At 38.2% G+C, this 17,401-nt stretch overlaps 1 protein-coding gene across 1 annotated transcript; it reads left to right on the forward strand.

Annotated features, from left to right (window-relative positions):
* The first annotated feature begins 268 nt into the window (after positions 1–268).
* On the forward strand, positions 269–15,329 carry ncam3 (neural cell adhesion molecule 3). The gene is made up of 16 exons (XM_035526461.2): positions 269–547; positions 6,492–6,570; positions 6,825–7,022; positions 7,236–7,400; positions 7,626–7,769; positions 7,934–8,051; positions 8,520–8,674; positions 9,395–9,528; positions 10,519–10,633; positions 11,086–11,253; positions 11,403–11,528; positions 12,194–12,321; positions 12,455–12,617; positions 13,503–13,704; positions 14,139–14,258; positions 14,509–15,329. The coding sequence occupies exons 1-16, from the start codon at positions 269–271 to the stop codon at positions 14,546–14,548; spliced, it is 2,334 nt and encodes a 777-aa protein (XP_035382354.2). The 3' UTR covers positions 14,549–15,329.
* The last annotated feature ends 2,072 nt before the right edge of the window (positions 15,330–17,401 follow it).

A 17,401-nucleotide genomic window follows, 5' to 3' on the forward strand; every position in this document is an offset into this window, starting at 1 on the left:
AGTGATTTGGAATCAGTCCATATGTAGGCAAGAGCCACAGCTCACGTAATCTTTGTTTTCTTCAGATACATGATCAAAGAGAAGGAGTGCCAGCGAGATGTTCTGAAACTCTGAAGAGCAGATCAAAGAGCAGATGCCAGAAAGCACTGCAAGGCGGTGGAATTCCACGAAGAATGGAGGCCCTGGTAGGGGAAGCAAAACAAAGCAAAAAGCTTCCCCCCTGGAAGTTTTTCCCATTGCTGAGCCCTAGACGTGCATGCTCCCCTTAATGAGAGAAAATGAGCGGGCCGATAATCACTGTGATATCAAAGCCCTCAATGGGTGGACTGTGTCCCTGGTGACCAGGCAGACCGCTGCACGAGATGGCGCAGAGGCCTTTGCAATCGATACACTATCGGTATGGAAGTGTCGGGACGGTCTGCCACGCCAACAGCCTGCAGGGCCGATAGCGTCAGAGGTGTGGTGGTGCCTTAGAGAAGCTGAAACAACACAGGGTCTCAATCTGGGTGGCAGGCCTGATTATAGGGTTCCCTGGCTGGCTGGGAGAGTGAGAGGGGTCTGCCTGGAGATTAAATTGTGTAGAAGGCAAAGATAAGCTGCAGTTAAAGTTAGCCTTGTGGAAGTAAGTGCGCTCCTGCTGGGATGAATAGAGAGACAAGATGGGTTTTACTGAAACCGTGTGTGTGTGCTCCAGCTGTGTGAGTGTTGGGCATTGCAGGTTAGAGTAAGAGTGGGTTGGTGGGTATTTGGATTTATTTAGTTCAGCATTGTGGATTGTTTTTGGTTACTGTTATGGCTTTTGACATAAAATGAACTGACAAATTTAATCTTCATTTAAAAGGTGAAATATTTTTTTATCATCTATTATCATGATTGCCAACAAGAAATTAAATAAACATTATTATGCCTACAGCATGTATAACACTGAATAAATGAACATACAAAGTTTCTTCAAAAATGAGCACGTATCAGGGAAATAGGCCTTCTAACACATTTTGATGATTAGCAACTTTGTAGATAATTGTTAGTACTTTTGTTATGTTCATACACAAAATGAAAATTTCTTTATTATTTACATTAAGTTTTATTTAATTATTTTTATTATTATTATTTTTTTTTTACATTAAATTTTAAGCCTTTTTCCCGTATAAATATTGTATAAAATCTAAAACAAGGCTTTTCCAAGCACAGCAGAGTTGGAAGTCATGACGTTGCTCCTGTAAAGAAAGAACTGCATAAATCTCATCTCTGTGGATAATCAGGAGAACAGAATGTGCGTTGTGATTTTAAGACAATCATCACTGTTGTGTGTCACCCTGGCTGTCCACCTCAATGTCATGTACATGGATGTGAAAAACAAGAGCCCAAGTGTTCGTTCAACTCCCAGTGGTGTCAACAGTTCCCAGTAGTACAATTTGCCACGGGATGAATGCCAGAGATCCTCTGTCCTTGTAGGTGTACAGTAAATAAAGGAGTAGCCAATGTGCCATCCAAAAGGTCACGTAGGTGAAACCAGGCACTTAAATTTTCTTTTACATGTATCGATTGTCTTTTGGGAATACTTTAGATTCTTTCACAGTAAAATGGTAGAATTCCTTTGAAAATGATAAATAGCTCCAACACTGTCATCTAAGTTGTACACAGAAAATGCATTGTGGTTTTCTCAGACCAAATATGGGTCAAAAGTTTTAAGTGAGTTTATTTGACTTTGAGAGTATAGATAAAGTTTAAAAAGTCTGTAGAAATAGAAAGCAACCAGAAAATCACATTTAGAAAGAGAAACATAATCCTCTATCCTTGTAAATGTACAGTAAATAAAGTAGTAGCATATTAAATGAGCAATACAGCAGAAGGAAAGTTAATAATAATAATAATAATAATAATAATAATAATAATATATATATATATATATATATATATATATATATATATATATATATATATGGTAGCATTTTACTTGAATTACTTAATTTGGGACCAACTGGGTTTTCTCAGTTTACAGTAAGTAGGGTCCTAGTTTCCCAGATGTTCACAGTCAGGTGTGACTGAGACTGGCATTGGTTAGCTTTTGATGAATTTATCTATTTATTTACGCAACTTTCCTCTACCTATTTTTACTTTAAAGATCTAAATTGGGGGTCGGATGAATGCGTGGGTGGTGGGGGGCACTTCATGCATGACAGTTTTGACCCAAACAAAGACTGAAGTCACAGGGTTTTATTTCATACCCTAAATTAAACATATTATTACCACCCTGGAAAAGGTTCATTTTTGTATTTTGAGCTTGACAAAATAAGACACAAACAAATCATTCCACTAATAGATGTATTTTTTGTTGACTTTGACACTTGATTAGCTCACTTCTGAGTGAAAAAAAAACCGGAGAACTTCTGCTTTGCCCTCTTCTTCATTACTACAGTAGAATGGCTTGTGCGGATGTGCTGTGTAGAGGCAGGCAGCACTTCTCCTGGTTGGCCTTGTATAGTATGATAATGAAATTCCTTAAATGCACCTAGCACATTCCAACATGTCCGGCATTACATCACTGTTACATCATAGCGAGGCAAAGGAAGTGGGCAGCGTGTTTTAGAGTGACTTTGTAAAAGCAGGGGCTTGGTCAATATTGTTTGACCACAATTTCAGATGTCATTAAGAAAACGCAACTTGAGACCTGGGTAAACTAGACGTTGTGGAAACTGTCACCCCAAACCGGTTCAGGAGGAGGTTCAGTGGTGCAGGAGCTATGGTTACTTTCTCATGGCCAAACCAGAACCATTTTAGCTGATGTATTGCATCATAATGTATTGATGTTTTTTCTTCTCTTTTTTCACGAGTCTTAGAAATCAAGTTACTTTTGTTATACTGCATTTTTCCAGTGCCTGTGGTACCATTTCTACATTATTATATTTTCAAAACTGTTTCTTAAGTCTAGCAGATCCAGGCAGTGATTAGTCAATTTAAATTAGGCTCATTCATCCCATTTCACTTGATTTTTGATAATTATAGTAGCATTTGTAATATTTGTATGCCACTCAAAGGACAAGCCTGCTCCTGCATACTACCTAATCCCTAGTTGGTAAGGCTAACTGTTATTGTCACTGAGCAGACAGAGGAAGGAGGGGGCTGAAGTGAGCCCACTCCACACAAACATATATAGGAATAAAGAGCATTCAGAATCATTTAAGAAACTGATTAACTTTAATATATAGTAGCCAGATGAGTCCATATTAGGCAAAATGGTGTACAATTTGAAGATAATACCCTTTAAATTACCGAAAGAAGCACTTCTGTCAGATGAAGTCTGATATTACCATCCTTCTGTAATTAAGTGAATAAGTGTCTAATTTGATAAACATCATAAAGATCATTGATAGGTATGCAAATGTTTTTTTGAGCTGAACAAATGAGCTCAATGTTCCATGTGTAAATAGAAGAAATCCATAAGAGTCCTTGACATCCAATCTCTAAAATGTCTAATCCATAATGGCATATCAGGATTCAGACTGAGAGTGGAACATGATAAGCTATTTTTGTATATAATTTTGGATCTCTTCAGGCAAGCAATGAGTTATAGGCAACAAAGATAACAAAGATGCAGTACATTATCAAATTTACAAATGAAAGGTAGAGATGTTACAGTCTAGGTTAGCAAGTGAGTGACTCTATATCAAGCCATAATGAGTCAAGTCTATTCAAAAAGCAACTACACATCTGTTTTTATCTGAGCTGACCAGAAATATAGCAGATATGAACCACCATGTGATTTTCGTTTCAGAACTGTGGATACTTTTAAACATGATTTTTTTTTATTCCAAATGTGATTAGATATTATCTTGTTCAATGTCTTTTTTTTTTATTGGGTTGTGATAACATGGAAACATAATAGGATAGGTTACTTGATATTTGGAACAAGTAAAGTAATCAAGGCAGAATGTTTATCCTGATCACATTAATCCTACATAATAAATAGATGGGTAAAAAAAAACAGCCATTTAGATTTTTTTCCAGTTTTCTCAAATAAAAGAGAATAGTTAGTTGTACATAGTTACCTCACATAAGGGGCAACAGTCAAACCCAGACATCCAAACTGAGTGTTCAGATGACTATTACAAGGGATATTCATTTGTACAGCTGTGGATTTACTTTAGAACCAGAGAGTTTACCATACTGGGAGATTAATTCTATGACTGTGGAGTAGGGACAGCTAGCTCTTTCAGCTATAAGAGTATGTCATCTGCATATAAAGAACTACGGTGGTCTGTTTCTTCCACAGTCACCCTAGATATGCTTGTACTGGACCGAATGTATTCAACTAAAAGGTTCAATAATTAAAGCTAATAAAAAGGAAAGCAATCAGAATATATTACTGTCCTAAATGTTTCAATAAAATAAAACCTTATTTATAGAACAGTTCAATGTAGTAGCCTATTGTAGAAATAAACATTTGTAGACTAGATAATGCGGAGCATGGTATGTTGCCTCCTTAATGTGGGGGGAAAAAATGTAAAAGGAATTTTAACACAAAATCACTTAATTGTTAATTCATATGATTATTTATTATGAAATCATATTAATTTTTATGTAATTTAAACTGTTATTTTATCCATTAACAATTATTTAAAATGCACTGATGAATGAAATCACTATATTTTTGAAACCCTGTAGACAGTTTCGGGTCGCACGAGAATACAGAAAGCACAATAACGTATTGTATTTTGCACGCAACCAGTCGTGTCTTGTCCTTTGCCAGAGTAACAAGTGAAACAATTGGAAATGGTAAAAAAAAAATAGCGTGTCCTTTGTTTATTAAAATCCTATCCTGCCCCTTCGTACAGTTCGCGTCAGCATAAGCACTTATGCACGTGTGCACAGACGAATGTTCACGTATGCAGTACATGTGTTGAGTCTTCGTCTTATTGTCATTCTGTTGTGGAAGCGACGCACGGCGTTAGTAGAAGTGAATGCACACGCTATTGCACCACTAATAATAAAGTTACTAATACTACAACTACTGAAAAAATATATGATGGATTAGGATAGCAAATTAATAAAACGGGTTATGCCAGCAACATTTGTTTTCCAACTTGCTGTTGATTTAACTTCACATATTTTACACACGTGCGTGCGTTTGTTACACAAGCACCTATTTTTTTTTAGAAATAAATACCAAGAAGTATATGGAAAATATCAAGGAATCTATCCTGTGTAGTCTGCGTTCTATGTTCCTTCGGGGGATGAAAACTGCTTAATAAAATCTATGATGCTGCGATAAATCATCTTCTTCCATGAAGTCTCAAGTGACAGATAACCTCCTTCCATCCGGGGCTTGACAGAAGGAATGGAATGGCATTTGGCGCCTTTAAGGGTAGGGCGACTTTGCTATACCACTCGTCGACGGATAATTTAAATAAAATATCAGGAGGTGGGAGCATTGGTTCATGAAAAACAGCAAAGATTTTAGAGATAATGAGGTTCCTGTCTGTCTCTGTTCTGAGCGTCTGCACAGCATATAAATCATTCAAAGTGGTGGACCAAATCAGCTAAAACCGGATCTAGTTTTACACAGCAGGTGGTCATACTATTAACAATTGCGGAGAACTCTCGCAGCGATGGCTACATATCCGGTGATGCTGAAATTCTTTGGCGTCTTCTTCTTAAATATAAGATTAACAGGTAATTACTGGTCTCGAAAGTTTTTCCCTTATTTCAGTGATTTTTAAGCAGTTGGTGTTGTGTGTCTTCTTCCGTCAATAAATATAGACTCTTTATTTTCATAACAATAACATTAAATCTCGTGTTTTAATCTATTTGTTGTTAATTCTTAAGATAGCCCATAACTGCATGTTGTTGTTTTGGTTTTTTTTGGAGGCTCCACAGTGTTATTATGATAAAATATAAAAATAAATAAGGGAAAGGAAAATAATATAAATAATACAAATAGTAAATAATATAAGAAAAAGGAAGGTATGGAAGGAGAGAGAGAAGTAGAGTGATTCATTAAGTGCTGATCTTTACTAACTTTCTGTATAAAAATAAACATTTTCTCAACATAAAATTTATGAAATGCCTATTTTAAAAAACACTTCTTTAATTATTTAAAATATTCCATTTCTTCACGTAATATGGTTGACGAGTCTCACTGCAGATTTCTCTGTCTGTGAGGATATCTGTGGAAAAAAGGAATAATGAGTTTACAGGAAGAAATAGTAAGTGTAAAGTAAGCCCAGCTCTGTCAATAGCCCTTGACTCTTTTCCTGGTCGCTTGCATTTCATCTCCATTTAGGTTAGGGCTATTTTTGGCCTTCTGTACTATAACATTAATAATGGGGAGTCACACAGGCATAAGCATGATAGTAATTATTAAGGACACCCTTTTAGTAAGTATCTTTTAATGTATTTTTATATATTCTTTCACTCTTTCTTTCTTCCTAAAGAAGAAAACACCCATTTGATGTTTTAACAACCAATTAATAATAAATTGCTGTTTTCTTTTTACAGATGCTAAAGTAGACCTAATCACAAGTGAACCAGACATCAACATGGGAAGTGACCAGTTAATCTTGTGCAAAGGTTAGGGTGCTTTCATTTTTCTGGAAATACCTGTAATATCACACAGTAAAGAACTATTAGTGCATTTAACTGTGTCAAAAGCAGAATGTCTTGAATAAGAAATAAAATGCTCTGTGTGAGTTTTGTGTGTGTGTGTGTGTGTGTGTGTGTGTGTGTGTGTGTGTGTGTGTGTGTGTGTGTGTGTGTTTGTGTGTATAATACCAGCACTTCATGTTTTTGTATGTATTTCTTTTCATAATCCATGAATCCTGTAGCTGGAAAAGAGGCAGATATTCAGTGGCAGAAGGATGGGGAAGACATTGATGAGGAACGTCATGGAGTGGAGAAAATTGATGAAACGTCAAGTAAAGTGGTCTTAAAGAAGGTAACCCTGGAAGACAGTGGAACTTATAAATGCATTTGCCATTATGGCAATCACGAGGATGAAGCAACAGTGAACATCTTTGTCTATGGTAAGTAACTAAATAAATCTAAAATTTATATTGTTTGACAGATCTATTGTTAAAATAATAATACAGTTATATTCAGTCACATTATAACAGTCTCCCAGTGTTTTGCTATATTTCAAAGCCCTGTGTTGCTTCACACCATTAGACATGTACAATTGACTGTTAGCATGACAACCCTTCCCTGTGATTCATGTTTGCCATCTCTCTCCTCATCAGAAATGCCTAACTTTGGCAAGACAGAGACATACCATGAATTTTTATTGAACCAGGTGGCACGCATTCCTTGCATGGTCAGTGGGAAACCTGAGGTGGATATCAACTGGTATCGGCATGGTCGCCCTGTTAGCAATGGTAGGACCCTTTCTCTGGGCTCCTCATGTGGTACAGGGATGCCCCCCTCTTCCTGACTCTCCCTGTTGCCTGTAACCAGTTTTTCATCATGTTGAGGGACATTTCTGCCATTTGATTAGCTCATCTCTCAACAGTGTGCCGTTGCCTTTCAGTAAGCATTTGCAGTGTGTGTTCTAAGAGTCTGTGCTCAAGAATGGAAAAAAAGAAGCAAGGAGTAACGTTTATTGATGTTAATGCCCATTCTCTTCTCTGCAGGTGCTGGGCATCAAAAAGTGCTGCCAGATGGGACTCTGCAGATTGCAGACATACAGAAGGAGGATTCTGGAACCTACGTATGCGAGGGCAGAATCAGAGGACGGAAGATACTGAAGATGCTAAACATCTCCATCAGTGTAAATGGTGAGACGTGTGAACATTTACGGAAGATTACAGACCACTGTAGAACAGACCCCTGTAGAACAGACCCTTCAAAAACCCACTGATCATTTCAAGATTTGTAGGAAGACAAATATATGGAAAGGCTTGTTCTTCTAATTTTGCCTTAAACATTTTGGAACCTCTAGTTCCACCAACTGCCATAATTCGTAGAAAGAAGACAAATGTCTTTGCGGGACCCAATGCAAATGCCACGATCACCTGCTTGGTCACTGGGCTACCTGTTCCAAGCATTACCTGGGCAACGTAAGTACCTTAGCAGGGCAAGTTGATGCGTTTATCCTTGCAATTACAGAGCGTGTTCTAACTCCGGGCTGCCAAATTCTTGTCCTGTCCAGCACACCTTGATTTCACTGCTCTAACACACCAAACTTTTATTACATAAGTTTTAAATAACTGATGAGTTAAATCAGGTGTAACAGCTAAACTGTGCTAAGAATTGGGATAATTTGCCTAAATGATTCTGTTACATTGTAAATGGCATGGATAGCAATAACATGCACAGAACATGCAAGAAGCAAACACAGCTCAAGATTTATGTACTGCCTCTATGCAGCACCAATGTTCCATGTTGTCACAAAGTTCTTTCTGTTTGCTACCTGTTTGCTAACTATTGCTGCTTGGTCACCATTACAACTAATCCATTAGTATTAATTTATAAAGGGTTTATGCATTTGTGTAATTTTGTATATACTTGTGCATGTTCCTTCATAGGCCTCCCACCTCTGATTCTTCTCGCTACATATACAACTCAGACAAGAGTGAACTCATCATCCCAGCTGTGGTCAGAAGTGACTCTGGAAAATACGTCTGCATAGCTAGAAATAAAATTGGAGAGGATAGTGCCACTTTCGAGCTGGATGTCTCAGGTGATAAAGTTGTTGAGTATTGAATTACTGGAAATAGATTAACTTCGGAGGCATGTTCTAACCCCTGCCCCCTCATCTGACACATAGGTATCTCAGAGTGAGCTTTTACTAGTTTTTTAATGATTACCAGACGTATTACTTAGTTTCAAGTACTGAGATGTGACCTATTTTCATCAACATCAGTATGTTATTTATTTGTTTTTTTTGTTTGATTTTTTTGGAAACTAACAAATCACTTTTTCCTTGAGCACTGCTTTTTCCAGAACAGAAGAGGGCTCTCTTGTATAATGTTTACCGCAACAATAAACAGAATTTTATTTCGCTATTTCTCTGTGATATCACAGAGAATTTAGTGCAGTGTAAGCAACCACTTCCATTAAGAATTACCACAAAGGTTTTTCTCTTTTCATGGATTGAAGAAGATTATTTGCAGAAGCTTCTTTAAAAAAAATAATTTATTCCTCTGCAATCGAACCTCATATTGGTCAAAAAGTTCCTTAAAGGACTGCTTCTCTAAGGGTATATATATATGCTTATATATATATATATATATATATATATATATATATATATATATATATATATATATATATGAAAACCTTGTCACTGCCAAACCATATAAACAGGGTTTGTCTAGAGGAATCATAAAGCCCTTCCTTGCTCCACTTTTGTTACCTGCAGTGCATTAACTGTGGTTTGGGGATTGCTGATTGTTCTCAGAAATCCCGCTGGTGACCCTGAGCCAGAACACGATGATAGTGCAGCTCGGAGAGTCTGTGCTCGTCTCATGCAATGCCACTGGACACCCTGTGCCCACCGTCAGCTGGAGGAGGAAGGGCAACAACAGTTCCATGGTAGGAGACAGTGCAGGAGCAAAAAGAATGGATTGGCAGTTGTGTGCAGCTTTTTCGGTGGTTATCACCGGCGATCTTTATATAGGCAGAGGTAGGCCATCATCTAGGGTCCCAATGAACCAAAGGACAAATACCAATGAGATTTATATGTTGACGTTAAATAACTTGTTCTTAAATAAATATGAACACATTGTTTAGAATGCTTCTTGTCTGCTAATGTTGCAACTACATTTGGTAATCTTATTGTAGCACCACCTCTGGTCGTGATTGTAAAGATATGTTTTTACATAATTATGCCACTGTGTGAATGCAGACTTGTGCAAGCAAGTAAACAAGCAACAGCTGCAGTGTAGATAGGATGTGGTTCAGTTATCTGAGTTGAGAAGAGAAATGTAAAAAAACAGGAAAGCCAAAAATTTGTCACTGCACTCCTGAAAGTAACTAGCAATTTCATATACAGGTTCTGCAGACGGTATATAATGATAGCACTAATGTCGTATTAGTGATGAGTATTCAGCTGAACAGTAAGAGCCAGCTCTTTTGGCTGTGGCGCTTTTGGCTTTTCATTTACTTGCCATTCGGTTACACCACCACTATTTCAAATATATGTGCCCACTCCTGTCTTTAATGTCCCTAAACCATTAAGTCCAACCCTAGGAATCATGATAAACTTAAGCTTAAAGGGTTTCTGTTTGAAGGTCCTGGTCTTTGCCATGCCACTTCTCTTGGCAGGTCACCTTAAGCATGGCTTTGGGATTGGGGTGTTTTTTTTGGTGAGCATGTCCTGTTACTATGTTTTTGTAAGCACTTATGCATATTATGGCTGTCTTTAAATGAAGACTGAATATTTGCTTCTTTTCACTGAGTCAAAAGCACTTCAGTAAGGTGCTTTAGAGAAGGGCATCTGCCGAATGCTGTAAACGTACATGCTCCCTTTTGATCTCTCTCTCTCTCGTGTGCATACGCGCATAGCTCTCTTCTGTTCAGCAGAGGATAGAGGGATCACAGCTCTTCATTGAGAACGTGGTGCCCTCTGATGGTGGTGTGTATTCCTGCGAAGCTGGCACCGAGGCTGCCCACACCACAGAGGACTTCAGTCTCATAAGTAAGAGCTGGTCCTCGTTGTCTTTAGAATAACTTTTGTGATAACCAATGTCCTAACACTTACACGTTTAGATTTCTTATTCCTTATATACGTTGTGTCTTACAGCTTACATTCATATTGAACAGGATTTTAGTTTTCAAATTATAGAAATTGTTTTGTGGACATATTTCTTAGTCATATTGATAGTCATATGATCTATTGTCAGTAATGACACTTGCCTATGCTTTTCTTATTTGCTCATTGAAATCTAACTGTTCGTTTTTCATTAATGGCAAAAGGTAACAGGCTAGAAATATATCAGGAATTTCACAGACATATAGCATGACATTTGCACTTTAAATATAATAGCCTCTTGACATACCCAGTGACTTTCAACGTGCGCATAATGTCATTCACATAGGGCAATACCATTTTTCACGAATTGACACAGCTCCGTTGGTCCCCATCTCCAGCGTCGCCGGCAGTCCCATCATTGTTTAGTGTGTCACCTGGGCCAATGTCAGCCCACATCACTCTGAACGCCACCATACCAGACGGAGGCTCTCCCCTCACGAAATACGTCCTGCAGTGGAAGAAACAACCACAGGATAACTGGAGCGAAGCCACTGTTCCTCCATCCAGTAATAGAGTGCTCAGCTCATAACATTCAGAAACAGAGGATGATTTTTTGAGAATAGCTTTGGTTCAGGACCCACTATTAAACAGATAATGATAAAGAAATAAGGTTTATAGATGGAGAGATTTTTATGTACTATGTTTGAATATGTAGGTGTCCTAGTGGTCGGGTTTCTGGCTCCATACACCGAATACTTTGTCCGCTTTGCCGCCCAAAACGATCACTTCCTTGGGGGCTTTTCAGCTGAGCAAAAGATCCGTACTCAGGCCAAACGTGAGTGTCACCAAAACTCCATCCTCTCTTCCTCTCATTCCATCAAGCCTGCTAACACTTGGCTTTAGGGTCAGGTGGAGTTACTTCCTTATTCCAAAAAAAATCACTGAAATAATATTTCACTATTTCAGAAGATTTTTTGTTGAATGCACTGATTTTATGTACTTATCATGCTTACATGTACCATTGCTCATGCCCTCTGTTCATAATTTGCTTCTGCTATCCATCACCCATGACCTTGACTTCATCCACCTGCTGATGACCTTTCACCCTGAACTGTGACCTGCTTCTGATGATGCCACTCGTTTATGCCACCACTGCAGATGGTAAATCAGTAGGCCTGTCAAGAATGAATTAAATAGACCTGATAGACTGCATATTGGGTGGTTGTAAACCACTGTTAGGTTGTAAAATTCAATGCATAGTTTGTCTTTAACTGTACTGCAAATCCTCAGGTTTGTAAAATTAGCATTTATGTGTATTATTTATGTTATATCTGTTATTTATGTGTGATAACATGTATGTTATTTGTGTGTGAAGCAACTATTACTAGGGGACCATTTATTGTTAAGCACAATTTACTCCTTCATTTGGTGAGTATGTGTACCCACTGAAGCCTTGTTGACATCAATTAATTATTCATTGTCTTCTCCTTGTTTTTCTCTCTGTAGGGGAGCCAGACCATCCCGTATTGTCTCTTGGTGCGATTGTGATAGAGGGAAACTCTTTCTTCATCCCCTTTAAACAGCTGGATGATGGAGGCTCTCCTATTATGCACTATGTTGTGCGGTACAAAATGGTTAGTCTGAAATCTAAGCCATTTCTGACCCCATTATTCGATCTGTATATCTGTTGGGTTTGGGGGTTTTTTGCCTAAAACAAATATTTCTGCTTCTCAAGGAGACTGGCTGATCTGTGTCTCACTTTGGCAGGACAAGGAGGGGGAGGATTGGAGAGAAAAGCACATACCTGCAAACTCCACCCAGGTTCATCTTCCTCAGCTCCAGCAAGGCACAAACTACCTGATTGAGGTGTTGGCTGTTAACTCCAATGGCTTCTCCAGTCCTGCCAAGTTAAACTTTTCCATGCCGCAGGGTAAGTGTAAAAGTTGGTGCCAGGCCAAGGCCCCCTCCGGCCACCGGAGGGAAGCCTCGAGTCAGGCACACTACTAATCAGGCTTAACACCCAACAGCTGGGCTAGACCTCGTATACGCCCAGTGACCCAGTCATTCAGGGATGGGTTTTTGCCAAAGTTCTGAGCCAACCTCCTAGCTGGTAGCTTCAGGTATTGAGGTCTGTGAGCCCTCGTGCTACACCTCACTTCTTGTCAGCAAGGGTGTTTGTGTTTTTACACGTCCCCTCCCCTCTCCAGTTTTCCCTCTCGAGTTTGTCTCTCTCCCGAGGCTCCCCTTAGCCATTCAAGTTCCTCCCTGTTTTCTGGTTTTGTTTGGGAAGTTTTAATTTGGTTTTCCCCAGCGCATCGGGGTCGCCATTTCTTCCCATGGCGTCCTTTGTTCTCCCTTTTTCCACGCTTGGTGTGGTGGTTAGTTTTTTTTTCCTTTTGTTTTGCCTGATGCAAGATCTAACTGTTCTGCACATAGGCCAACCATTGTTAGAGTGTGGTTGCTCACCCAGTAGGCTGTTGGTGTCATCAGCTTGCTGACTTGGGTTCAAGCCCAACTAACAGTAAGATTCACTAGAGCATGGCAGCCATGAACACCTGTCCACTAATAACCTTCTTACTTTCATTAAAGTCATTTTGGATGGGTATACTTCACAAGAAGACAAGCTGGTCATTAGCGGATAAAAGCTAACCCATCTTCACTGCCTTTAATTTTAAAGGCTGTCATTGATGTCATTGATGCTCATTGATGCTCAGTCTTACTCCGTTAACTGTCCGATGGTTGATTGTCTGACCATTGCATGGGCACCAAGTAAACATTTAGATGTACTTCTGTTATACCCTTTACTCTACTGCAGTTGCAAGCAAAGCTGTCTTGGGCAAAGCAGGTGTGGTGGGCATTGTCATGGTCATCTTCCTGGTGCTATTGCTATCGGTGGATGCCTTCTGTTGCTATAGAAATCATTGCGGCCTGCTCAAATTCCTCAGTAGGAATTTATTTGTCATCGAGATGCCTGTGTCTAAGAGTCTGGAGGAAGGAGTAGTCAACAATGCTGCTGTGTAAGTGATTTTCTTTCTTTCATTCTGATTAAATTCAAAAAGCCATATAGAGCATGTATATCATTTTGTATCACAGTAGGGTAAAGTCATTTATCTTAGTTAATTAGGTCCTTAAAAAACTCTGTCACAGGTCTGTTTTAATACAAAGTGCTCTAACATTGTATTGTACCATGAAATTATAATCAGTTTGACTAAAAAAATACATGCTACTGTTTCTCCCTACCACAAAGGGCCTGTTAGTTTCTTTGGATAAGGAATGGCATACACTAATCAAATTCCACAGAAAAGTGGGTTTGACTAAGGGCTTTGTCATGAGGTACAGGTGATCTGTGATCCTAATGTGGCTAAGTGTGTGTGTGTGTGTGTGTGTATGTGTATGTATGTATGTATGTATGTATGTATGTATGTATGTATATGTATATCCTTTGATTCAGAGACATGAATGGGCTAGAGAATCCGTGCAGTAGCGTCCCAAAACTACATGCCCAAAATGGGTTGGCAAGTGGTGTGAGGTCAGAGATCACATGTGACAGAGCACCCCTCACCAAATTTGAGTAGGTGTACTTTTCAGAGGAGCGGACACTGGGGAAAAAATAGTGAGCCACAGAAAATGACAATTGGGCTGTCAAGAAGGCATAGTCTGAAACACATTTCTTCACTTCTAGGGGTTAGCAACTTCCTCAGCCATTTTTTGACCAGCATCTTAGTTACGATGACATGTCTTGACTTTAATATATCAAAATGAAGTATATAGGAACCACAGTCTAAACAAACATAATAGGTTGGGGGTTTTTTTGTCTCCAGGAAACCACCAGCCAGTGCTAACACACCTGCTGAAGCATGAAAAGTTTTTTTTTGAAGAGACCAACAGAAGAAGGTTCCATGAACAAGATTCTTGAAAGCTAATGCAATAGTGTAGCTCAAAATGAAGCATGTTTGTGTAATAGCAAGACAACTTGTGACAAACAGCTGAATTGTTAACCTGTGGGTGATGGATGTATGCAGTGCTACACCCTGAAATACAAACAGTTTATATGGATGAGTAAGGTACATATATGCCATACAGCAAGTTAAGTTGAATTTTACAGTACCTTCTCAACATGGGAAATTAGTATGGTAATTTGGTAGATTTTTTTAAAAAGTTGTTTTCAGAATAGCTATTTAATAATTGCTTTAGTATTTAATGTTTCATACTGCATAATGGAGCTTAATGTGTTTTTGGTCCTATTGCAAGTATTTTTAACAGAAAAATTCCCAGTGTTGATATTTTAGTGTTCATTTCTATCAAGCTGGACTTAACGGAGCACTGCAGGTGTTAACACCAGGCAATCTGATGTGTATAAGCCAAGCATTACATTGTTTTACTGTGATATGCTGTACATATTGCACCTAGAGTTTAAGTATAATGGTTAGTACAATGGTCAGCATAATGTAATGTGGGTGCATATTATTTTAAACAACAAGCCAACAATGCTTTTTTGTGCTAATTTATTGTACATTAAATATTTCTTTTCTGCAGTTATTGTATGCCTTTAAATAGTTTATTTTGGCTGATGACACTGTTGCTAGCAAATTGACTTAGGTGTACAAATGAATGTACAAATATACTTGTATAATATAATAAGTCTCAGACACTGTATTCAGGCATTGTATATTTTCATAAAGATTTTACTTGTTTACATACTGTAATATATGTTTTAAGAAAACATTGTAATCTGTGTGAAATGTTTTTTTATGGTGTCACTTTAATCAGAACATGTTACTTTTTAACTTAGAAACCCATAAGAAACCCATTATTATTATCATTATTGTTGTTGTTGTTGTTAATCATGATCATAATAATTCCTGAAAACCTATTATCTACAAGGACCAGTTTCAAAAGTAATCAAGTCTAAGACTTCTCTGTTTCACATCTTTAAGATTGTTGTACTTTAGCTCATGTTGTATTTTAAGCTATTCTGGTTCTGGTGCTGCAGTGTTATCTGTTTTGACAGTACTGTAGATTGTGATGTCCTCTGTACTGGTGCACAGATCTGCAAAATGGGGTTATAAAAAAGCTCAATACAACTTATGTTTTATACTGTTTTCATCATGCAGGTGTTTATGACTTTATCAGGTGGCAAAAAAAGGGAGCAACATGGCCTAGATGTCACAGTACTGGCAACAAAGGATGTATTCAACTTCAGATAAGGAAAGGTACCAGGTGATAAATGTAGGAAGGAGTATCAGGAGCCTAACATTACTTGTGAGTTATGTAGGTCTGCAGGGCCCAGGCATGACTACAGCCTGGGAGGGCTCTCTGCTTTTGACTCCATTACAGTGATCTCAAAAAAGGTCTGTGTGTAATCCTTTGCACTGAGATCTCAAACATCTGTTGGAGTAACCATCAAAATGACAGCCAGCCAAACCACCACATCCCCATGAAGAATTTTCAGTTAAACCACTCTGGGGTTTTCCTTTCAGGAAAAGGCACACTCTATACTCTTTTTTCAGTGATATATCAATTAAACTCTTTATCAGCGATATATCAAAACGTTATGTTCAAGTTACTGACCCATTTATCACAAAAAACAGGATGACTGCAACAATGGCTCCAAGTAAGAGTATTAATAATAACAAACTGCAAACAACCAGGTTCTTTGAAGATGAAGAGGGAAGATACCTAAATGATGAAGGCAAAACAAAGTATTCAAATACCCAGAAAGCACTGGTGCTATATGATCTTTTTTTGTTTTCTTTTTTAGGTTTTATTAGTATGCATTCTTTCTTGGTTTTACCTGACAGTCTTACAGAACCACTGTGTATTTCTGTGACCAAAGGGCATTTTCAGGCAAACAGAAGTACTGTCCACTGTCCTGAGGACTGACTGCCGGGATGATGTTATTACAACCCCAAACTATCAGAGGCATATTGGCTCCATTCATTCTAAACCCAATTTCCACTGGTGGGTTAGCATTCCTCTCGTAGCTCAGAATCAGAATCAGTGAATTCCCATGCTGCAGAACTGTTCGTGGATGAGCTGCAAGAGAAACCTTTTCAGAAATAAACATACGCTATTGTCTCAAAACTGGAAAGCAATGTGCACATTTTGTATAATTGGATATTATAGAGTTGTAGTGTAGTTGTTCAGCAACATTTTTTATATATCATCTCCAAAGTCATGGTTTACAGCGATATTAGTAGCACGCTTCATCAAAACAATGTTAATGTTGTTTACAATAATTGAAACATAAGGTAAAGCTAGCATACATCAACTGCCCTTGCTTCCCTGCTAGCGATATGTTAATTTTGGGGTGAAACATTCATTTAACGAAACATGAAACTAAACATAATGTGCATAAAAAGTTCATAGATCTCACATCCAGTTAAATTTAAGATGACTTCTAACTTTTCTTGGAACCCAGGCTACATGAATCATTGAAATAGTCACTAAGAATGGTGGCCTTTCTTTTCACCAGAATGACTGGAACTCTTTAACCAGACTTTTTTAATCTGTCACAGTGTACAGTTCTCTGTTCTGCACATCATGTTCACATGGTCTCCTTAGATGAAGCCTTTTTCGTACTACAGGTCACTGTTACTCTAAAGGATGGAACTAATAATAGTTATAATCAGTAACAAATTAGTCAAGAAGCTTTTGAAAATCATCATTCCTGCTCTGGCTTGCAGGGGCTTTTGCTTCCTAACTATGCATTTT

This window comes from Electrophorus electricus, chromosome 1 (assembly GCF_041902795.1).
Source record: "Electrophorus electricus isolate QZ-2024a chromosome 1, ASM4190279v1, whole genome shotgun sequence".
Taxonomy (NCBI): Eukaryota; Metazoa; Chordata; class Actinopteri; order Gymnotiformes; family Gymnotidae; genus Electrophorus; species Electrophorus electricus.